This window comes from Aythya marila (assembly GCF_965140915.1).
Source record: "Aythya marila genome assembly, chromosome: 12".
NCBI lineage: Eukaryota > Metazoa > Chordata > Aves > Anseriformes > Anatidae > Aythya > Aythya marila.
The window spans coordinates 5,753,394-5,777,750 of record NC_139053.1 but is presented as its reverse complement, the minus strand read 5'-3'; the positions used below and the strand labels follow the sequence as shown (position 1 = coordinate 5,777,750).

Below are 24,357 nucleotides of genomic sequence, written 5' to 3'. Positions count from 1 at the left end.
TAACTATGCTGCTACATGTTTTCAGCTCCCATAATTTCTCATATTACCATGATACCATTTAGCTAATTAGGTTTCTTATCTTAGATAATTTTGTAAATCCTATGTACAACTATACAAATATCAAATCTCTTTGTTTAGTATTACTTTTCTTAGCAATTACATTTGGAAGGAAGGGAAATAAATGAAAGGCTTGTAGAGCTCAAATGTGTAAGAAAAACCAGACATTTTCCTTCCTAAACAACAAAAAAGAACAAAGAAAGAAAGAGTAATTCCATGAAACATGCAGTACCAATTGAAATGTATTTTATGAGAAATGTTTTGCTGTTTCACTGAAGTAGAGCTGAAAGGAATACTCACAGGAATACAAGCTCCTAAATCTTCAACATAGCCGGGATGTTCTTTCAGCCACCTTTCTAAATCTTTCCTTTTGGGGGCATCATCACCTGCAAGCCTTGTTCCATCTTTTAGGTTAATTACAGGAACTGGACTCTCTGCATCAAGCATGCCTTGTGACTGCGTGTAGGTGAGCGCTGGGTTTATTCCTGCAGCAACTTGGCAGGAGTTAATACCTGGATTAACCTGGAGAAATTCGAAACATTCGACTAAGTTCTCCATAGAAGGCAAACCATCACAATTATTTCATGTATGATACAATGAAGGCCACAGTCCTGCAGATCATTACGCACAAACTCAAGGACTCGGGGAGACTAATTAGGTGCATAAAGATAAGCTCCCTTTAAATCCCTGTAAGATCAGGTCCCGTAACACATGAACGTGTGTAACATCAGAAGGTGTTGCTAAGACAAATATCAAGTTTTTTAATAATACATTGTTAATCAAAACAGCTTATCAAAACTAGATTTTTTTTTTTAAATTGTAATGTTTCTAATATTTTAGTAAAACTCCACCAGTTCTTATTGGTGTAGTTATACGCATCCAGTGAATAGTTTCAGAAAAAAACAGCCGTGTAATAAATTTTTCACTGAATGTTGACAACCAGTTACACTCAGGTAAGGAATTAACAGTAATCTAGGCCTTATTTTGGATACATAATGGAGTTTACTTACATGGTTAGGCTGCTTATTTCTATTTAAAAAGAGGACATCAACTCCTTCCACATTCTTTCTTCTTCCCCTTCTCTTTTTGACTGCAGGCTGACTGTCGACTATCACTCCGTTGGCGCTGGCTGTTATGTGACTGGAAGTACCTAATGAAATTACACAGCAAAATTCATGTCGATGCTTAAATTGTTCATAAGAAGAAACACTTCAATTTTATTTCCTTTTTTTCTTTTAATTCTGAAGTTGTGCTAGTGCAGATAATTTCTACATGTAATATATTTAGCAGAAAATGAAAGCTAAGGATGGTATTTTCAAAGGAGATGTTTTCATATGCATAAGCATGCAATCAATTACAGCCATTTGATCAGAATCTGGCCTAATGCAAGCACCCAATTCTAATACTACAAATATTTTAATCCAAATTTTAACTGCTAAATTCAAATGCTTTTTAAATTAGCCACATACACTTACTGTTATGAAAATAAGCTATGAGGTTTTGGCTGTAAGCCACAAACCTTCTTCTAGACTATTGTCTTCCACTGTTTCATTACATGAGACACAGGCAAGAATATGAAGAGTGCAAAGACAACACAGGCATAAGTCTAGAATTCTTCATCTTTACTTCCAAACTAGTTGTAATAAGCTGTAATTTGAACTCATTATTTACAGTGGAGACTGATGAGCTTTATAATTACTACGATCTTCTTGTGGGGGTGTTTAAAATGCAAGATGGCATCCTTCTAATAAATGAATTTTACAATTAACTGACACTGTGAGAGTACTCACAGTCTGATATCCTAACTCAGGTGCCCAGATTCCCTAACACACTGCACAGAATTCCCCTAAATAGCAGTTTAGAGCAAAAAACACTGCCAACATCTCTCTCCACTGCCTATATACATGGAGTTTAACAGAAGAACATGGAAGAAAAGATTTATTACTAATCCTCATGTCCTCCGACATTTAGGAATTCACAGTATATACCCGATTCAGGAAGTGATTTGGGGAAGTTGACGAGGCTGGTTTCTGAAGCGTTCTGGAGTTCACGTAGCCGAGCCAGGTATTGCTGCTGTCCCAATGCACCTTCCTCGCTTTCAAATGGCCTTTTCTGAGACAGTCCCTGCTTCTGAAAAGTCAATTTCAAACCACCTTCCTGTTAAATAAATCCCAGGGTTAGAAGAGTCTCTTCTGAAGCAGAACGACTACTTCATAATCAGGATTTTTGTTGTATGAGTTTCAGTTTGTATGAGAATACAAACGGTTACTCCAGAGGAGTTAATGAAGAACAAAAAACTTACATTAGACCTTAAAACTAGTCTTGATTCTCCTCCATGTAAAGGAAACTGACTGGAAATTTTGTGGAATTGCCTCTAAGAATATAGATTATATAACATCTTCATATAACATCCTAATTGAAAAATCTAGACACTAAACAGCTGCCTACCTGATAATATCCTAAACAAGTAACAAATCCAATTGCAAGAAAAAAGTTTTGTATATTTTTTACATGCTACCAACAGGTCACAAAATATAGATAAGAAAAACGTTTGAAGCTTCTAGCCTACATTCTAGCTTGAAAACATGCCTGTAATTCTCTAAAAGGCCATGAAAAAAAAACTAGTTGCTGAATAGGATATGCTGAAATGTTCAAAAAAGCCAAACAGAAATACTGTTTATTAAATCCGTTTTTTAAGGAAATGCGTAAAACAGGCTGTCTGAAGAAGCAATATAACAGCAAAATTTCAACTCAAAGAGCGAAATAGTGGTGATTCCCCTCCAGAGTTTTATGAAAACTAAAACCAACAATGAAAAAAACCCAAAAACCTCAGAAGAAGCAGACCCAAATACCCACAAACAAGTGTGTGAAGGAAGTGAGAATAAGAGCAGGCAGCCACTTGCAGGTAAAGCATGCCGCACACCGCAATCGCAATCAGGTCCTAGGGCAATAAAAATAAACATACGTCATTGATTTTCACTGTAAACTCCTTTTCTCGTACATGCTTCTTCACCTTTGACATCTGTGGTGACTGATCATATTCTTCTTTAACACCTGCAAGAGGGGGTGTTGGTGCACTGGGCTCACTGTAATCTGCAGCTGCACCCGGACTATCCAGAAGCTTGGTTGTGTAGAAAGATGCCACCGTATTGCTGTCATAGTTCCTTCTTGCTGAAGGCCATTTACCTTTCAACACTGTTTGACAAATACTATCGAGCCGGTTAATCATAACTCGATCCTAAAAACCAGAGAAAGTATTTTTGTAAGTGTAATGCTTAGTAACACTGCATACATTACATTTATGTAGTATGCAACAAACTGCTCTGCGAACTTCCTAACTATGAACCAAATCACATGGATCTTCTCTCTGACTATTGAAAAACAGCAAAAAAGCACATAACTCTCAAATGCAAAAAATATATTGTGGAAGACCGAAAAGCAAACAATCAACCACAGAATTTAAATTAGTTATGTCAGTCATAGGAATTTGGACACAACTAAAAAGCTTGAAACTATCCAGAACTTATTTCAAATAAGATGAATTTGCAGTCCATTAGTACAATTATCTTTCCACATATACTGGACTGTTTCAACATACAGAGTCACACAGTAAAACTTCTAACACGAGAGCTGTATTAGATCACTGCCTCACCCAGTCTATACTTCAGCACAACTTCAGGCTTTTACTAGGATTTTACAATGTAGCGGGAGGTGTCTGATATCCCCAAATAAAATAGTTTCTAACATGTAGCATAAATGATTTCTTGCTCTACTTTTGACATACTTTTGAACTTCTCTAAGGAATACAATCACTGACTTAAAATTCAAATACCTGATCATTTATCTCATCTACATCCAACATATGATTTCTTTCACATTCTGCTTCCCAAGTGAATGTTTTCTCATGTACAGATACAGCTCTACAACTGATGCGTAAACTGCTTAACTGCAGTTTTACTATAATTTACCCTGAAGTCAATTGTTTCCCCCCCCCCCCAAGATCTTCTGTGATGTGTTGTTAGCATATTTAATTGAATAGTAATGTATGTCACAGCCCACCTTCCTGTTTAACCTTGATTTTCAAAGTAGTACGATAAACTTGCCTTTGGCCAATAGGATGCTGCCAACATGTAGCCACCTTGTAGGAGGTAACTGGAATTTGGTGTCCCATTGTTCAGCTGGAAACTGTCCTGCGTCTCATCTTGCGTTGTACTCAGAGAAGCTACACTTTCTTCATCATATGCTTTTATATGAGCGGTTCCTTCTGCTAAATAAAACCACTAATATCACTTGATGTTGTAAGTTAAAAAATAGGCTCACAGTAAGAGGCTCAGGTAAACAACACATAAAGCAACGTTCAAAGAAAGTCCAAACTCCAAATTACACTGAACAATTAATTTATTAATTTGCAAGTTTTTTCAGTGTGACTGATGACCCTTTTCTAGGCATGTAAGTTCCATATGTATATATATATATATGTGTGTGTGTGTGTGTGTGTGTGTATATATATATATATATATATATATATATATTTCTGTTAACTTTTTGAGAGCTTAACATGCCAAATTTGAGATATTTGAAAATGGGCATGCTACACAGTAAGCTGATAGGAAGTCCTTTTTTACTTTAAAATTAGTACTTTGTTTTACAGGTAAACATATTAAAATACAGGATTAGATTGAAAAGAAAGGTATCTATTACCAGAGTGTGGCAAATCTATTGGGATACTACTTTTAAAAGTAGTATGCCATTTCATTTACTATATGGAACATTGGATGTTCTAATTTACTCATTCATATTGAAAATGCACTTCTGCATAATTGTAATTTTATTTACTTACTTATTTTAAATCATTGATTTCCCCCCTCTCCCCCACCAGTCAGTGTGTCCCCTGACTTTCTTATATTTCTCTCTTCATCTTTATTTTACTTTTGCTTCCATCTCACAATAGAGTTTCACTATGTTATAGGGAAACAGTCAAACTGGAAAAAAGGTGCTGCCTTACAAGGAAATACTACGTCAGCAAAACAAGCAGGATAATTCTACTGAACTCGTATCTGTCCTTAGCTATAGCTATGTATTCAGTGACTTGATATTATTTTACTCTCTCAAACTATGTTTCAAATATGGAAAGTACACCAAAGGTTCCGCCATACAATATATGATGCAAAAACTGGGCCTACAACTGAAAGCACAGATGAATTTCAAGAGAAGCTTTCCAGCATTTGCCAATCTCTTCAATACCAAGTTACAGTAAAATAGCCACAGAAAGAATTTAAGATTTTGCACATCTGAGGATGGCACAATTACTTGCATAAACAGACTGAGCTGGCAGAAAGCAAGACTAATATTTTGACTTGCAGCACATGTTATGGTATCCACCATCTAGAACTGAAGATCGAAGTCATGTAACCTTTCTTTTCTCTCACTGCTTTTATTTTTTTCATACAGCTGTTTCCTTTGAACATGTCCTCCCACTGCTACAGGGAGCAGCATCTTAATTATTTTGCCTAAGAGGCATTTAACTTGCCCACTTTTCCCAGTATATTAACCCTAAGGGTTCTAGCTGTCATTTCCAAAGAACAACAGGATCTATCTGATTAAATATTTTCTTTTGAGGTATCAGGAGAATAGTCAGCTTATTTAGTCATGCTGTAATGCCACAGCTTAACTTCATTCTCTTCTCTTTTCTATTACCATTTATTATCACAGAGCAGAGAAATATTTCCACATTCTGAGTCTGAACAAGGCAAAAGTCGAGTCCAAGTCAGAGTATCTAAAAGTAAGGAATGTTTCAAATAATGATTGGTTGGCTTAGTGCACATTTCAAATCACTTCACTGATCAGAGGCTTTTGTTTTTACTTTGAACCTTCCAGAAGTGTCTCTACGGGTTCTTGGGTCCTATACTCTATAATCACTGCAGTTTTGAAGTATGTATTTAAGTGTTGGAAATTTTTCAGCGCAAGTACACTGCTTGACCACCTCGAGCTTTCAAGAAAAAGCAGCTTACATCACAAACTTGTACACTTGTAGATTTCCTGAAAGAACAGTGAGGAAGCTACATATGCAGGAGAGCAAGGCTGAAAAAAAAAAAAAAAAAAAAAAAAAAAAAAGGCAAGCAAAACCAACTACCTCATCCAAAGCACTGATAAGAAGCAAAGCAAAAAGCTCTCTTGAATTTTTTCTGACTCGCTTCAGATCAAGCAAAACTTTTCTGGGATTCAATAATCTTTTTTGGACATTCTTCCATTATGAATAAATTTGTTCAATTTAAAAGTTGTATTTCAGAAATAAGACTAACAACATACCACGTTTTTGTGCCTCCTCTTCATCACTATCACTCTCTTCAGACGATGATGATGATGAGGACGATGAGGAGGATGATGAAGATGATGAGGATGAAGATGCTGAAGAACAAGATGAAGATGAAGAAGAACTAGAGCCTGATCGAGAGTGTGAACAAGATGAGGAAGACGAAGAGGATGACGAAGATGACCTGGAAGAACAGGATGATCTATCTGAGTCAGAGTCTGAGTCAGAGCTAGAGTCAGATCCTCTTTTGCTGACTCTCTGTTTTTTGGAAGCTGGGTTTGGAGTTAGAGGCTCTGTCCTTGCTGCCACCATGCGCCTGTCTGTTTCAGTCTTCACACTAGGTCTGTGGTCTGTATTTTGTACTGGTGTGCCGTTTTTTGGACTCAGAGGTTCAGATTTCATTATCGTCTGTGTCTCCTCTGTAGACATAGATTCCTCTCCAGAAGACTGAGCATCCTCTTTCAGATTTTCATTTTTCACTTTTGCATCCTCGAGAGCATTCACTTTAGCATCTGGCAATCTTGACTGCGGTGTAAGAGGAGAAGCAGCTAATGCCATCTGGTACTGATGCAAGAGCGGAGTAGAAGTCCTTGAGAGCGCCACTTTGTTCTGACTATAGTTCCTCTGGGCAGACATAAATGACAGTTCAGGATCACGAAGGATATGATAATCTGTCCTGCTAACTCCATGTTTAGCAGCTCCAATAAGCAAATCCCTGTCGTGAGTCCCACACTCCCACCAGACAGGTAAGTCTGGGTTTGGCTGACATAGCTTTAGTCGCTCAAACAGCTGGGGGTGTCTAAGGGCCTGTTCTCGCACCTTCCTTAGGAGCTCGATGCGATACAAAGTCCGGGAAGCACGCTCCTCTGTAATCGGTTGGATAAAAATGTTCGGGTCTACGAGTTCTGTTTTAAAACAAAACAAAAAGATGAGAATCTGGCAAAAAAAAAAAAAAAAAAAAAAAAAAAAAAAAAAAAAAAGCGCAAAAAACAACCACTGCAAAGCAATACTAGAAGTAGATGGCTTCAATCAGTTATGTTCCCCCATTACAAGCTTATAATTTTACGCTTCACTTAAGATCTTTACTTATTTTCTTTACCCCCATTTTTATTTCAGAATACATGAACAAAGAAGGCAATAATCAAGAAAAACACTTTAAATAAAAAGTAAAGAGAAAACTAAAGATAAAAATATATACACCCACCTTCTTTTGAGGGGAGACGACAGACCCTCCTGCACATTGACATAAAAGCATACAGGTACTTTTCTAAGCTCTCATCAGTTTTCTTATGTAGCCTAGCCATTGCTCTAAATTTGGTCCAATCAAATCGTCCCCGTTCCGGATCAAATACCACTCCAAATGTGGACACAACTCTGTAGAAATCAGCTTCTTCTCTTCTTGTCCACCTTCATGACCAAACAAACAAAAAAAAACAAACAAAAAAACACTTTAATTTTCTTCACTATATCATGTGGCTAGCAATTACTTCTCTCTAAATATATTTTAAATAAGTATGCATAAACATTTGCATTTCTATAATGCATATACCTTTGCTGTCTTTCTATCTTAGCAGCCATCTTTGGGTTTAGAGCAGCTTCTTCGTATGGAGGCTGCATCATACTAGTTTGTATTGGGAATGCTGGCTGGATCTGCTGGGCCTGCCTATTTTTACTGGTTCGTTGATAAGCTGTTATTAGGCGTCGAAGACGTGTTGTTAAGGCAGACTGGGTGGGCCAATAGATTTTGTCTCCTTCCATCATTTGTCCATCTATATTAAGACAAAATCACAGAAAAAATAAATAAATTAATCGTTGCTCGTCTCCATGGGTCTACACAAGGCAATGTCAACAAGTTTTAGTTAAGTCAGGGGAATTAAGCAACCAAAAATAAGGTGCAGATTTCAAGTTCTATCTATTTACCTCCATCTGCTATTACCAAATCACCCGGAGATGAAACATCGTCCTGTAGAAAAACAAAAGTGAAACAAAATAAATGTATCCTTCTCCAAGGATTTAGGTAAAATGCACTTCTTGTAGACAATTTACAAATAATGACAAAGAACAAGAGTAACGTGAGTTTTGGACAGGCAGCTAACAAGGCACACAACACAATTACACAGTAAATTGCTCCTGTTCCCCACCCCCTACTGCAGAGAAACAGGGAGTAAGGTCTATCAATTTTGAAAAACACAGAAAAATGTCATTATTTGCTCAAGAAAAAGATGGAAACACATTATAACATTTAACACATTTTAAGTGTGTTAAAAATAGCTATTAATAGATGGCTGTTATACCTCTATGTCATCTTTAAACAATGCTGGTGCTGGTTTATATTCCGGATCTTCTACGTCCCTGTTAAAGTTTTAACACAAAACACATTTTAACAACATTTAGGAAGACCTTACACTCTTTCAAATCAAGCAAAACCCATTTCAATTTAGTTACATACACTGTGTTTAATTTTATATTTGAAACAAGGAAAATATTTCATAACAACTTTTGCTTGAATCCTGCCCCCCCTCCCATTTACTGTCTCACTCATATTCTTTATCAGCACAGTTGCTAATATCATTGATGAAGCAATGAGTAAAGAAGTTATCTCTTTCAGAAGTTATCCAGTAATACTCGAAGTGATCTACTGGTGTCACTGGTTAACTACACATGAAAACACATCAAGGTGGCCAACCTAAAATCAAATTAAATAGATCTGTGCTATTCAGCCTCTGAAGGCTTGTACACTTCAGCATTTATTATTTCTTAAGTAGCAGCACAATGCACAATCCCTTTAACATAAAGTTGATGCATTTCTCCCTTAAACGTGAAATCCCAGATAATTAAATTTTGTCACACTTCTAATTCTGCTCAAAGTATTGTTCTTCACAACAATGACATCAAACTAGCATAAAGCTAGTTAAGAGGAGAACAAAGTACAACACACACAAATTGAGTCTTGTTTACTTTAAGTCCTTAAAACATTCATGCTCCATTTGAAGCACTCCTACCCATCAATATAATCATTTGCTCTCTGCTCAGCAGCAACCGCTTTATCATCTGGCTTGCCAACCCTTTCCAAGAAGCACAGTGCTGGGTCTGCTCTGATAGTGTTGTATTTTTCATAACCTATAAAAAAGTGGCACAGAGTCATCTTTTAAAGTAAACTATAAAAGAAAAGATGGTAGAAGTTGATATTGAGGGATGGGGAAGTACATATGCAGTCATTCATATTACTCACCATGTTTAAAAACTCCAATTAGAAGGGATTTATCTGCATCTGCATCCCACCACTCAGCAGGAACTTCTGAGTGATCTGGCTCAGGGACCCAAACATCAATTTCACTAAGGAGAATCACCAACAGCATCGACATCAGTAATATTCAGAGGCAGAAGTACATTTTAAATTTGGAATTTGTACGTTATGGAAGGTTTTCAAACTCCTCTCTTCAAAGACCCATGTACCATATTCCATGTCCAACAAAACAATTCAGAGATTATTTTGAAGGTTGTAAAGATTCTTTGGATATAAACTTTTTTTTTTAAAAGCACTTTGGTAATTAAAAGCAAGTAACAGTTAACTAATGTAGGACTATGCTACTAAGAGGTACATAAGCTACACAATACAGTATTAAACAGCAATACAAGACAGATAGCTTGGTATTTTGTATTTGGCAGAGACCAGTAACAGGGAAAGAATACAAAAACAGAAGGAGAATACAATATTCTCTTTGAATTCTGCCAATTTCTAGCAGTTTGTGTTTACCAACCTTAGTAAAACCAAATATTACCTGCTTTTGTGTTTAATAGCACGAGATGGACTACTCCATACATGTTTATAACAGCTTTCTGAACCCAACTCAAAGTTCCTATTTACTGCAAATTCTTGCAGCCATGAGCTCAAGGATTCTCACACAGAAATTCTTCCATAAAAAAATTAATGGAACTTGCAGCACTTAACTAAAGTGTGCATAAAGAAGCAAGGAAAACCTGCCAATTAGGATGTCAAACATATTTCATCTTTCACTTACTTTCTCATTCTATTTGTTTTTAATAATTTCATATAGCTAGATTCCTAAATAGGAATCAAGACTTCCTGTGTCAAGTAAATACAAAGTGTTTTGTTAACGTGGCAAATAAAAACATGTTTTCCTCACAACCTAAAAATAGAAATATTTGCTTGCAACATCTTTTATTTGGGTTTAAGACTTCCGAATTTTCATTTAATAGATTTACATCTAAGATAAACAGGCAAAAACCCTCTGTATAGTTCACCTGGCATCAATTCCTTCGAACACCTTTTGGAATTCATTACCAATGACTTCTTGTTTTAGGTAATACAGCATTCTTACTCGAAGCAAGACCCTAAAGAAAAAAAAGGTTAGATATATTAGTACTTTAAAAGCTTTCATTATTTTGTGTGACATCAGAAGGTTTACAAGCCGTTTTCCTAAAACATGCTTCCTTCAGTTATGAGAGGAGATAACCTCCAATTCAAGTCACGCTGCACTTTTTTATTGCTACTGTTTCATTGCAAAATACCTTTCAAATCCTAGAGAAAGACCAGAGCCAGCAGAATACTCACTTGCTTTATAAATTACTGCTAAGAGCAAATTTCTATTTCCCTCTTCCTACGTGGAAGATTCCCTTAAAAAGATTCCAACAGGCTGACAATAAACATCTTTCACATCCCTTTTCATTCCTCCTCACTTCAAATTTAGTTCATGACCTCAATGGTCCATGCTTTATCTCAATTTTTGTCTATAGTTGCCTGAAGTTTTCAAGCAGAGTATGACAAGCTTTGTTATAAAGAAATGCTTTATCTAAAATAACCTTGTTCATCGTTGTGAATAAGCTTTCAACAAGCAAGCCAGCTCAGATTCTCAGAAGCCTAGAAACAATACCAGGTTAGGAAAAAAAAAAAAAAAAAAGATTTAGGAGCAACAACTTCAGCACTTTCAATTTCTTTGCTAAGTGCTCTCAAGTTCCTTAGTCTTTGGCTGCTACAAGGCTCCAAAAACATGCTAGCAAGATTCTCTCTCTCTCAGGCCCCCAGCTTTGCAATGTACGAACATACAGTTTATTTAAAAAGGATAATAAGGTTATTTTTAATACAAAATATTCATTTCGCCTCATAGTATAATACAGCCCATTTGTCCTAATCAAACACACACCATGAAAACTTGTTTTTTCATAGCAACACACCAAGTACTTCCAAGTCTAAGACAACAAGGAATTAGAAGAAAAAAAATCTTTACATCAGAAGCAAAAAATATTCACACTCAACTACTGCTTACTTGTTGCAGTGGTGTTTTATGTGCTTTTTGTATCCTTCATCTTGCAACAGATGTTCTGGATTGTATTTTCGAAGCCATTCTGCTTTGTGTATGTCAAAAGTGCTAGCCTGGGTCTTCACCTTTTTTCCTTTTCTTCCTCTAGGCACAGGGGCTGATAGGCCTATATAATTTAAAATAATACAATAACAGCAACAGGTAGGTACAGAACCTGTGATATTTATAGCTACCAAATCCTATACCAGTATTGTGACCTACTAGAAAATACACCAGCCTTCCAGCTTGTGAATACAAGTTTTGTTTTGTTTGGTCTGTTAGAGCATCTCTGAACTACATTTCACAAGCTAGGGACAAAGCAGGAGATGGAGACAGAGACAAGAGCATGTTGTCACCTATATTGAAACAAAATAGGTTCTTACGAACCAAAATGAAAAAAAGCTTTAATACAGTATACCAACCCATTTGGTTAAGCAATCAAAAAACAAAGTGAAGCAGAAATGACACTTTTTCCATCAGTTGAATTAAATGGAGCTTACTCCAGATACCTATTTCAAGTAGCACGCTTTCAGAATTTTTAGCTGCTTTTATCCCATTGTCACTGGCATGCATATGTGAAGCTTTTTAACCACAAAACCACTTTGGTCCTTACCAAGGTGATTCTGCAGCTCTCGTGTTTGCCCATCTTCTGTTGGGGTAATGAGATCCCATATAAAACTTTTTATTTTCTCATCCCCTCTGTAGTGAACAAGACAGTAGGCTAAGAGAGCTCGGCAAATTATCTCCACATCCTGCTCATTTAGCTGTCTCTTGAAGCGACCATGTGACAAAATCTCTCTCCAGCGACCCCACCTAGTCCAAAGAGAATCACAGGTTAGCATGTAAAAGTGAAACACTGCAGCAGGTTTATTTTATAAAAAGAAATACTAAAAATTTTAGAGAAATTCTATTTTTTCCTTCCATTTAAATTACTGAGTGGAAATATGAAAGTAACATTTCCAACAAGACTACCCATTTAAAATGGTTTTAAACAAAAACTACATGTTTAGAAAAAAAAAGATCATTTTAGGCACAAAGCTCACTGGAACTCAATGATAACATGCAGTCATTTATCTTTTCAGGTGGATGAAAAGAACACCTAAGACTTTATTTATAAAATCACAACATCTGATATAAGAATGCTTAAAATGACTGGTTAGATTTTCAGTTCCTATTCAAACCTCACGGAAGTGCAAGATGTTCTGCAATCACGAACAAGACAGTTACCAATCCGTTCATTAGCTTATTTTAGAAATCTATGTATACAGTTTTAAGCCTGCCTGCAGTCCTTACAGTAATTTTTTTTTTTTTTTTTTTTTTTTACAAAGACTACTTGAGTGCCCATATAAGATATGTCTACCCTTCCCTGAAGAAAGCTTTTTACCTGTTTTCTTTAATATTTCTTCAACTGCAAATTGTCAGAAGGATTTATACAGGGCACATGATTATATCAAATTTATTCATAAAATAAATTCAAATTTTAAATAAAATCTCTCTATAGACACACCAGGTTATTGCAAGTTTAATCTAAAACTTGTATGTAGTTCATTTTAGCAGAACAAACAACAAAGAGGGTAGCAATTAAAACAATAAAAGCATAATAAAGATTTAAATGAGCTCCTTTAAATGTAGGGGGGAGGGAAAAAGGCAAAAATGCTATGAATGCCATCAGTACATGCTTATTCGATATTGCAATATGTATAAATATGTATACATATTGCAATACTGCAATATGTATAAATATTGCCATTTACGTTCCCATACCCAAAAGCCCCCAAAAGACCAAGGTGAATCTTAGTCTTGCTACAAAAGCAAACACCTAAAATTACAGTTGTGTGATTAGGTATATTTTACTATTCCTTAGAATTTCTGCAAAAAGTAATTCATCTTAAAATGCTTAGGATCACATCCAATGGATACGTTAAGGAAGCCATATATACAGTGTCTATGCACTATAAAAATACCTGTTTATTAACTGGTCAGGATCTGTACTTCAACAATGTAAGTTTCCCCATAAATACAATTTAGTACATGGAAAAACAATTGCTTTTTTCCCCCCTCTTTTCTCTCTTTATTTGTTTAAATTTAATTTTATTTTTTTCCTAGAACAAAGAAGGATGTACACCATACCCATAGACCAGTAGGTTTTTTTCCACCCGAAAGCACTCTGTTCTTCCATATCCATTGGAACGGTCACACGGCCTGCGGAGTTTCGGTTTATCCTCACCCTCGCTTTCCACTTCAGACAATTCAGCCAGCTCATCTTTTGTAGCACTGAAGGGCCTTGTTTGTTTTCTAATTCTTGGGGTATCAATAACCAGGCTGTTCTGCAAAATTTCCAGCAAACCATATCAGAAAAACAGTTGGAAAGTTTTCTGTAAATAGCTTGCTTTAGTTCAAAAAGGAACAACCTCTGTCTAATGTCATTAATAGGTCTTTTGCAAAGACATCATGGAAAACACCTGTAAAGCATGTAAAAACATTTTGTAGTATTTAAGGCAACAACAAGAAAAAAAGGATTTCATGCAACGATGCCAGCACACTACTTAAAAGCCATATTGAACATTTCATCTGAGCTGAATACTTCCACAGACTATGTATGACATAGCCTCTATCAGTAAAAAAGGGTTAATGAAACCTTTTTAGAGCTGACTTCATAGGAATGTCTTTGCATGTAAGTCACGACTTCCAGTATTGTAAAACCAGTAATTACAACTCTGTCTGCTGTTTTGCAGATTCCAGAACAGTTACAGCCAAAGAAACAAGGCAATCAGAACAATTACACACTTTCAATCTTTTCCAGGACTTCAACAAAAAATCAAAACCGCCCAAACCAAGGCCAAGTGCCGGGTCCTGCACCTGGGGCGCAATAACCCCAAGCAGAGCTACAGGCTGGGAGAGGAATGGTTGGAAAGCTGCCAGGCAGAGAAGGACCTGGGAGTGATGGTGGATAGTCAGCTGAATATGAGCCAGCAGTGTGCTCAGGTGGCCAAGAAGGCCAACGGCATCCTGGCTTGTATCAGGAACAGTGTGACCAGCAGGGCTAGGGAGGTGATCGTCCCCCTGGACTCAGCTCTGGTGAGGCCGCACCTCGAGTACTGTGTTCAGTTTTGGGCCCCTCGCTGCAAGAAGGACATGGAGGTGCTTGAGCGGGTGCAGAGAAGGGCGACGAAGCTGGTGAGGGGCCTGGAGAACAAGTCCTACGAGGAGCGGCTGAGGAAGCTGGGCTTGTTCAGCCTGGAGAAGAGGAGGCTCAGGGGCGACCTTATTGCTCTCTATAGGTACCTTCAAGGAGGCTGTAGCAAGGTGGGGGTTGGTCTGTTCTCCCACGTGCCTGGTGACAGGACGAGGGGGAATGGGCTTAAGTTGAGCCAGGGGAGTTTTAGGTTAGATGTTAGGAAGAACTTCTTCACTGAAAGGGTTGTGAGGCATTGGAACAGGCTGCCCAGGGAAGTGGTGGAGTCACCATCCCTGGAAGTCTTTAAAAGACGTTTAGATGTAGAGCTTAGGGATATGGTTTAGTGGGGATTGTTAGCGTTATGTAGAGGTTGGACGCAATGATCTTGAGGTCTCTTCCAACCTAGAAATTCTGTGATTCTGTGAAACTCTTTTAGGACAACAGGGAAATAAGAAATACTAAAGCTATCTGCTGGTTGATTATCCACACAAAGTAACCATCACACAAACTCTGGTTCATAGATATATTAAACAAAGAAGCACCAAAAATTTATATTGCTTTCTCAGACTTCAACAGCAAGCACATACATGGAAAAAATGATACAATATGAGAGAAATACTTACTCGGCCACTGATGGCATCTATATCTATTTCTGCTTTTTTAGCCCATTTCTGCCAAAAGTTGGGATCATCTAGTGAAATATCAGTCCTGTTTCCAGATGCAACAAAGCTAGCCTGTAAATAAAATATAATTATATATCTTACCAACAGCATTCATGAGAAGTTTGTAGAGTTGAATGCATCAGTGCGACATAACTTTATTCGATCAAAATCTCCCGAGCAGTTCTAAGCCTTTAGAAGTTACTAATGGTGCAAAGTAACTCAAAGTTCTCCTCCCCCTTCATTTTTTAAATTCATACCCATAATATATCAGAAAAATCTAATGAACTTTTATGCACCATCAGGGGAGAACTACATTAAGCAGCAAGATTATTCTGCTTCCGAGTCTGAATCTAAATTACTTGAATGGAAAAAAATAGAATCGTTTGAAGAGGCTTATCAGCATTTGGGGATTTCATCTCATGAAAAAGTACCCGCTTGAGGGAGATTTCAAAGGAGTACTTAAACTACCAACAATCAAAGCTTGAAAGCATGGAATAAGCTTAATTTCAGAAGGCCTTAAAAAAAACAACAATACACCACTTTTTGGGAAAAAAAAAAAAAAGAAGTAAATAAAGTTTTCTAATGCTTGTGATGAAAAGACAGTCATGATCATGTTCCGTAACTGGTTACATATCGCATCTTTAGAAAGTTTTTTTTTTTTTTAACTTAACTCACAAATAAGCAAGATATAAGAGATCCTCAATAAATGTGCATTTCAAAATAGTACATACACATCAGCTTAAATAGTTTTCTGTTTAACATCTTTTTTAAATGTAACAATCGCATTACTGCATTAGTGAAGGACACGTGCTCCAAGCTTGATTATACTACCTGAGACTTTTTTTCTAAATTTATCTTAATTTATATTTGTTCAGGTTCATTTTTACAAGTTTGGAAGTTAAAGGATTCAAGTTTATTCTTCATTCTTCTTGTCCAATTTTCCAGCACAGGTTTTTGGATCCCACGAAATTACTGTTTTTCCTATACCCACCACAAATTAGAAACAGAGTTTGTCCTTTTTTTTTTTTTTTTTACAGTGTTACTCTTAAGGCCTTATATTCTTATTCTTCCCTCCCCCACTTTATTCCTTTTATCTTTACTCCTAAAATATATATGTATTATTTGACTTTTCAAAACTCTTACCAAAAAAGATCAGATTCAAACTATAACCCATGTATAAATAGATTTAGAGTAAGCCTAACTATCTGTAATCTTATTAAAAAATTGTCTTATATTCATTTTCCCTTGCTCTTCATATATCTGAATATGAATTAATCTATAAACTGAAGTCTTTTAATATTCTTGGTTACTGCAGCCCATTATGTCCTTCAAGTCCCCTTTTCCAAAGCAGAACACACAACTTTCATCTTTGTTTTGTGTCTGGCATTTAGTCAAGGTGTATGTGTAAATTGGATTTTGCTACATGCACATGCTAATAATATAAATATGTACCTAACATACCTAACAAAAAATGTACCTAACATACAAATGCACATACAAAAGTCATCTGCTTTTATCCAAGTATAAATTTTTATAACATTCAATTAAGTTTACAGGCCTATGCTGTCAAAGAAAAACTTGCTGCTTCTGTACCTTGGCAAATGTGGAGCCCCTTCCTTCTGATTCAATTGTGATAGTTTTAGTACGGCGCTGCAAAATTTGATCGATGTCTTCCTCACAGAATTTAGAGCCTTCATCTTCTTCATCCATTATGGCACCATATGCACCTCTTCGGAGCAAGTCTTCAATTTCTTTTTTCGAGAGTTGTTGGATCTGAGTAAATAAAATGGGTGTTAAAAAAAATAATAGAAAAGATCTCCAAAAGTAATTCTTTCTTTCTTTCCTTCTTTCCTTCTTTCTTTCTTTCCCTTTCCAGTCTTTCTACAACCTAACAGGGTCTTGTAACTTCTGAATTTAAAATCTTTATTATTGAAGATGGAGATAAATTTAGTTAACCGCTAAAGTAATTTGCGGTCTTTGCAGTACCCACTTATACATGCACCTGTCTCTAGTTTTGGCTAGTCTCAATACTGGGATGAATATAAGGTTTAAAAACCTACCCTTTAACGCTAGATGTAAATCTCACCTTATATTGAAGTAACACTTTATATTGATACAGGAAGATAAAAGGAAAACAAGAAAGAAATTTTCCCTTTGTTTAACTTTGACATTGTTTACCTTAAGAGGCACAAAATCAAGGAAGACTTACCAGAATGACTGCTACGTTATTACTGAAATAACTTGTAAATTATTTCAACTATTCTTATCTTACATCAGAAAACGTAGATTACAAAATCAAAAGGAAAATTATGTCAGGAAGCAAGTCTACATACACCACCAACACTGTTTTCTCTTCCGCTCATACTCTGTAAGACAGCCTTATCGAGTCCCAGTTTCAGGCTTGCTCGGTCAAACATCTCTCTTTCGTATGAGTTACGAGTTATCAGTCTGTAGACCTTCACTGCTTTGTTCTGACCAATCCTGTGACAACGGGCTTGAGCCTTTTGAATGAAGGGAGAACAGTAAGAATTTAGATCGATCTAGGAATAATGTAAGATTAAGAAAATATGAACTTAAATAGAAGTCATGTGCCTATAGTTTTTCCAAAATCAGAGTAATAAGAAAAATGCAGATGAATGTGCTACTGAATGGTATTTATCTCCCAGTAGCACTAGACAAAAAAGACATGCTAACCCCAAAGTTATCTGATCTCCAGATACAAACTCTAAAAAGTTGTGACTTGAGAATGCTATTTCAGCATTCATTCCTAAATTTGATTAGTTCACTGTTCCATTATATGAATTTGTTCATTTCTATATGTTAAGTTTAAATAGAACAGTTCTATTTCTGTAAACAGTTACTCAATATATGCAGAATCTAGCCCCACTGCTGTCTCAGGTTTCATAGTGTCATCAAAATCTTAAAGATTTATAAACTCGCTGACTTAGTTTTCTTGTATTGGGCATTTAATCAGTTTGAAAGAAAAAGTTAGAACCGAACCTGAACATTTAAATGTGATACACGTGAACAACAGAGACTGAACATTCTGAGAGACCAAGTTTAATTTAATTCTATCAACCAAGTTTAATGTCTTCCATCTCAATATTAAACAAATTTACCTGCAGATCATTTTGAGGATTCCAGTCAGAATCAAAAATTATACACGTATCTGCTGCAGTCAAATTGATGCCCAAACCACCAGCTCTGGTGCACAGAAGGAACACAAAGCGATCGGAATCTGGTTTGCTGAACCGGTCAATTGCAGCTTGCCTGAGGTTACCTCGTACTCGTCCATCAATTCGTTCATATAAATATCTGGAAATTGTCACACACACAGATCACTACAAAGTTTTTCATAGTTTAAATGGGGATTAGAACAAATCTGCCTGCATATTTATTCTTTACAGTGAATAAAAGGTCACAAACTTTGATTACCAGAAATCAGGACAGAGCACGGTAGTACTAATATACATCAGGAAGTCCTAACAGCAAATATTTTAAGAGATGCTCTTCGCCCATTACAGCAAGTACCTGACTATACATACCTGGAAACATACATGTATGTTATCACGGCATTTAGTTGCACTAAAAGACACCACAAACTCAAGGCTACTGGGGGCACCTAGAAGTTTTTCCCATCCTACTCTTGGATCTCAGCCTGTGGCCACAGAAGCAGGCAGTGTACTTCTGTATTACACACCAACTTGTCTGAGCACAGGAAGGGTAACCAAGTAACCAGCACAAAGGAATACTTAGTGAGCTGGCATTCAGCAAACTGCACATCGATTCTGGCAAGACCAAGAGAAATAGAACAAAAAGGACTTCACAGCACCTCTCACTATCTTTTATCAAGGCATCAATGAATCTATGACTACTTAAACTAAAAGTGGCAAAATCAGAAGCCCAAAGTGTAATTCCCGCTTCCGTTACCTTTGATAATTACCAAGACCCCTGTAAAACTTTGGAAATGAAACAGACCCTCTCTGTCTTGCTTAAAAAGGGAGCAAATACTTCTAAACGTACATAGGGTAAGATGCCAAGTGTGTATCTAGTTAAAAAGCTTCACAACCATTTTTCTTTTAATCAGCCATAAAATGGGACAGCAGATAATCCACAGGACCACAGGCTATTTGGCAGGCAGCCATCTCCTACAGTCATGAATTCTGGTAAGTCTAATCACGTGTGCACTCTAACATTTCTAATCAAACAGCAGCATAAAGCGAGATGCAGCTTCTGTGGATATCAGAAGATTGTACCTGTACCTATCATGCACCAATCTAAATCTTGCCAGATAGTTATAAAAAATGAATAGTTTCATACTGGATTGTAAGCGCCACTATGAAGTTACAATTAGTGTACTGAAGTGAACACACACAAAATACAAAACGTTAAGCTCAGTTCGAGTAACTACATTCATGAAACAAAAAGCACAGAATCGTGTAATTTATATACAATTAAGATAAAAAGAGATACTAGTAATCTACAAACAATTTCCAATATACGTTCCAGTATTGCACTGCATGAAGGCATGTCTATTCTTTTGTTAGATGTTAACACTGTATTACTGTGCAGTTTACTGACAGATACACATTTTAAAATAGTATTTAATTTCTAACAAATAACCAGAACCTTTTTCATTTTTCAGGTTGATATAGCAGCTACTGGTTGTAGCTGAGTTTAAGGGCAGATTTTACATGCTAAGGCTTTATGTATAGTACTTAGTCATGTACATCTGTAAGTGCTTAGTTTCAGTGGAGTCGACAGTATAACCAAAGGGTGCTATTACACACGACAACACAAGGCCATCTAAGGAGCTGCATTATGTCTGGCAGTAAACAAACTGGCTTTCCGTTCTGCTGCAAAATTCAAAGCAGTACTAATTTAGGCAAGATAGGAAGCCCATTTTTCACATTAATAAAGAAATTAAACCTCCAGTTATTTCCTAGTTTGTAGTAAGGAATTGTGCTACCCATATCTGGTCCAAGTTCAGCATGATGTAAAGAACATATTATATGCTTCCTGGAGGCTGGATGGGCAGTGTTGAGCTTGAATTTGGTTGGTTTCCGATAAGTACCAACAGTGTGGATATATGTTAAAGAATGTTTAATAGAAAAAGCAACAAACTGAAGGTTTACTCAACCAGCTTCCGTTTCTCTGTGAATTTGTCCAGCTGTTGCTGAACCACAACAACGTCCAAAAATATGTCCACTGACATCAATATACTACAAAGACACAGCATGAAGTATCTTACCTTTTATGTATAAGGTAATCCTCCAAAATATCAAGGCATCGCACCATTTGAGAGAAGATAAGGACCTTGTGGCCTCCGGCTTTCATTTTTGGAAGAAGTTTATCAATAAGAACTAATTTCCCAGCAGACTGGATCATTGCTTGTAGATGGAAGTCAGGGGCACTTGGGCTGTAAGTTTCTTTAAACTCTCCAAGGATTTTCTCTTCAGCACCTATCAAAGAATAAATCTGTGTCTACCAGCATACCTACACAAATATCTCCATATACATAGAAGAATAAGTTACCAAAATCAATGCTTGTACTAATCAAAGTTCCCTGATTAGCCAAGGCTGGAGACAGAACAGAGTTCTGGATGGATCTCAAGTCTAACAAGATTTATTTCTATGCTCTTTGAAAAGAAGTCTTGTATTTTTAAGCAGAACACAGAAAAAAATATCTAAAATTAGATGAATAACCCCAAATTGCAAAATCAAAAATACAACTCCAAGTGTTGTGTAAAAAAGTAATTTAAAAAACCAAAACAAGTCCATTTACCTCTGTAATATTTCAAGTGGGACATGAGTCTTAAGAACAGTATTTTGAAAACCTTTTTTAAAGTCCCACTATGTTTGAAAACATAGCAAAAACATTAAGAACTTAAGGTGTATTTTCTTGCAAGCGGGAAAAAACATCTAAAATGAGCAACAAAAGCAACAAACACCAAAACAGACTGTATCTATTGCAAGTAGTAAAACTTCAAAAGTTCGCTTTAGAAGCATTCATTCATACTGCTTTTAAAGTCAAGTAACACTTTCATAAGGTAATCAGTTCTAAATGTTCTGTGGAATTGTACAAAACAACAAGCTCACATTTCACGTCTCAAATATGCAACTGCCTCACAGCTTTGCCTTACATCTGTCAAATAACATTTCCTCCTAACCCAGTACTTCATAAGTCTGATAAAAATTTTAAAGATTGCCAGCAAAAGTTGTTATATAATTCCAATAAAAGTAGAAAAGTATATACCTTTGATGAGATAAGGATGATTACAACATTTTCTGAGTTCCATCATAGTGTTAACCAGATTTGGTACATTTGCTTGCCCTGCTCCTTTGGATAAGAAAGCGAAATTTTTCTCTAGAATTGCTCGATAATATTTCTTCTGAATATTAGTTAGTTCTACTTCAATTATAGTTTCCTCCTTAGGAGCCAGCTTTTTTTCTACATCTTCTTTTAACCGTCTGAGCATCATGGGTTTCAGGATAGCTTGTAGTTTCTGAACCTGAATGAATCAAGTTTGTCGGGGAAAAAAAATTGAACTCAGCATCACTTTTCATTTCTGGACTTATATATTCTATCTGGAAGATATTTCATAGTCTCATTTTTAAACTTTAAATTACTAAAGAAATGTTTGATGTACTTCAAAAAAGAAAGGGGTATCTTTTTAGCATTTGTTTGCAAACTGTCCACAAAGCCAGAAAACTTCAGGTTTTATTATTCTCCCTGTTTACTTCCTATACTTATAAAATCAATCTAAAAATGTAAACACAGTTCTTTAACATTAACTGAAATTCTGCAATTTATACTCTGCTTTCAAATTTATCAGTGTTTTTCCCCAAAAATATTAAGCTCTAACTAAATTCCCAATAAACATAAATGACATCTGAGAAATATTTTTAAATTGTGATTTTTTTTTCAGAATGTCCCTAACACACCGTCTTGACATGTTTAATAACTTCAAAATAGTATACTTAACTACATTCTTCTGCCTGCATGATTTAGGAATATTATATGCATGACAAAAAAACAACTGATATGTTACATAGGAAGGGGCAAGGGGAGAAGCAATAATGGTTCCTATACAAAACAAGAGTCTCTCCTACAAATCACCCATTCAGATACTGAAACTCAAACCAAACTAATTCAATTTCCAATACCTGTTCCTCTGTTTTAAGGTCTCCAAATTCTTGCATGAAGGTAGATTCAGCAGGGAAACGCAATGGTTCAAGAAAATGAAGGAGACTAAATAATTCTTCTACTGTGTTCTGCAGTGGTGTGCCAGTTAGCAGCACTTTATGCTCCTATAAAAGGAAACAAAAAAGTCTCATAACTTAAGTGCAAACACTTGCTAGAATTTTTTTTTTTGTCAAGTCTGACTGTCATAACTTCAAATGACCAGCTCTGCGTGTCACTAAGTACAAAGGTAATACAGATAAAAGAATCCATAGAAGAAGAATGGTATTTTCAAATAGCTTTTCTTTAAATCTGTCTTTCTTCATGTGTAATGAATGACTGAATACTTCAACTTTTCCCTGTACTATTCACCCATATAATCCCCTCTCTTCATACTACAGAAAATATACACTTAAGATTCATTGTAGTGTTTTTAAAATCTTCCACTGTATCAAGCAAAATCTGAACTACAGTATTAGAAAACGACTATACCTTAATAAATAACAGGAATTTATTCCTAGCATTGCTTGCTTTTATTGTTAACTAACTTGTTTTTTTAAAAAAGCTATAAGGTAGTTTAAACATTAATTAATGTAAAAACATTTGCATTAAAAACATTTTAGTATTACAAACACCATCTTAAATGAAGTCAGCATTGTAATCTAAACAGGGTATAGAATAGGATCATCAGGAATAGACTGCTTACAGTTAGAGCTTTTCACGCTTTCTTTTCCATCAGAAACATACCAGTATCAGGTTTCAAAAATACAGGCAGCATTCAAAGAGAGCATCAGGAACAGGTATTTCCATAGAAAGACTGCTCAAGGCCTCTTTTTGACAGATAAGCAAGCTTGTGATTTATCATCATATCGTACATAACTATTTGTACAGGAAACAAATAGAATCAAACAACAGAAGTAAAATAAAGTTACTCACAAGGTTCATTAATTTTAGTCCTTCCAAGAGTTTGCAATTTTTATTCTTCAGCCTGTGTGCTTCATCAATTATAACGCATCGCCATTCAATTGCATTTAGCTCTGGACAGCCACCAAGAATCATTTCGAAGGTTGTGATAATGGCTTGGAATCGGTAGGTACCTCGAACAATACGTCCCTGTAGAGATTCATCAACACAAAACTTATATTATCTCGAACCTACTCATTTCAAAGAATTTGTCGCTGAAATCTTATCCAAAGCCAGACATTAGTTCTTACATTATAGATAAATGTGTATGGGATGACAAAATGTTCTAACACTGCAATTAATACTAACAATTATTCACCACCAGGAATTCAATATTGTCTAGCCAACAGTCATGTTCTAACCACTTCAAAATTACTGATATAGCCCATATAATAAAAACATCTTCTCAGGTGTTTGTTGACAATACTACATTTCTGAATCTGTGAAAATCTGAAAGACTCTCTAACAGAAAAAAACAGTCAGTAAAAATATGGCAGCAATACATTTAACTGTCACACAGTTACGTAATAAAAATATCAGCTAACAACTAAACAAACACCTTTTATCTAGTTTGCTTTACTCCACTGGTCTGATAAAGAATACGGAAAGCCTTCGATAAGACAGTTAGTATAAAGTAACTCCCTAGAGAAACAAGACTTAATTTTAGTATCTAATATCTA

At 36.0% G+C, this 24,357-nt stretch overlaps 1 protein-coding gene across 7 annotated transcripts in view; it reads right to left on the bottom strand.

The window, feature by feature from the left end:
- CHD9 (chromodomain helicase DNA binding protein 9) overlaps window positions 1-24,357 on the bottom strand; it is a 93,536-nt gene that overhangs the window by 7,198 nt on the left and 61,981 nt on the right. For 2 of the 7 annotated variants that reach the window (XM_082769927.1, XM_082769931.1), the window contains 24 exons: window positions 23,651-23,827; window positions 22,699-22,842; window positions 21,788-22,043; window positions 20,783-20,993; window positions 18,651-18,846; window positions 17,865-18,032; window positions 17,125-17,304; window positions 15,493-15,603; window positions 13,822-14,018; window positions 12,305-12,504; window positions 11,659-11,818; window positions 10,637-10,726; window positions 9,603-9,706; window positions 9,373-9,490; window positions 8,665-8,722; window positions 8,291-8,333; window positions 7,920-8,139; window positions 7,575-7,777; window positions 6,367-7,275; window positions 4,161-4,324; window positions 3,023-3,295; window positions 2,046-2,214; window positions 1,068-1,207; window positions 358-579 (listed from right to left, as the gene is read on the bottom strand). In XM_082769927.1, the coding sequence (XP_082626053.1) occupies window positions 358-579; window positions 1,068-1,207; window positions 2,046-2,214; window positions 3,023-3,295; window positions 4,161-4,324; window positions 6,367-7,275; window positions 7,575-7,777; window positions 7,920-8,139; window positions 8,291-8,333; window positions 8,665-8,722; window positions 9,373-9,490; window positions 9,603-9,706; window positions 10,637-10,726; window positions 11,659-11,818; window positions 12,305-12,504; window positions 13,822-14,018; window positions 15,493-15,603; window positions 17,125-17,304; window positions 17,865-18,032; window positions 18,651-18,846; window positions 20,783-20,993; window positions 21,788-22,043; window positions 22,699-22,842; window positions 23,651-23,827 (4,713 nt within the window). Of the gene's footprint in view, window positions 1-357; window positions 580-1,067; window positions 1,208-2,045; window positions 2,215-2,913; window positions 3,296-4,160; window positions 4,325-6,366; window positions 7,276-7,574; window positions 7,778-7,919; window positions 8,140-8,290; window positions 8,334-8,664; window positions 8,723-9,372; window positions 9,491-9,602; window positions 9,707-10,636; window positions 10,727-11,658; window positions 11,819-12,304; window positions 12,505-13,821; window positions 14,019-15,492; window positions 15,604-17,124; window positions 17,305-17,864; window positions 18,033-18,650; window positions 18,847-20,782; window positions 20,994-21,787; window positions 22,044-22,698; window positions 22,843-23,650; window positions 23,828-24,357 lie in introns of those variants that run through there. The other 5 variants (XM_082769930.1, XM_082769932.1, XM_082769929.1 and 2 more) reach the window with 4 other exon arrangements.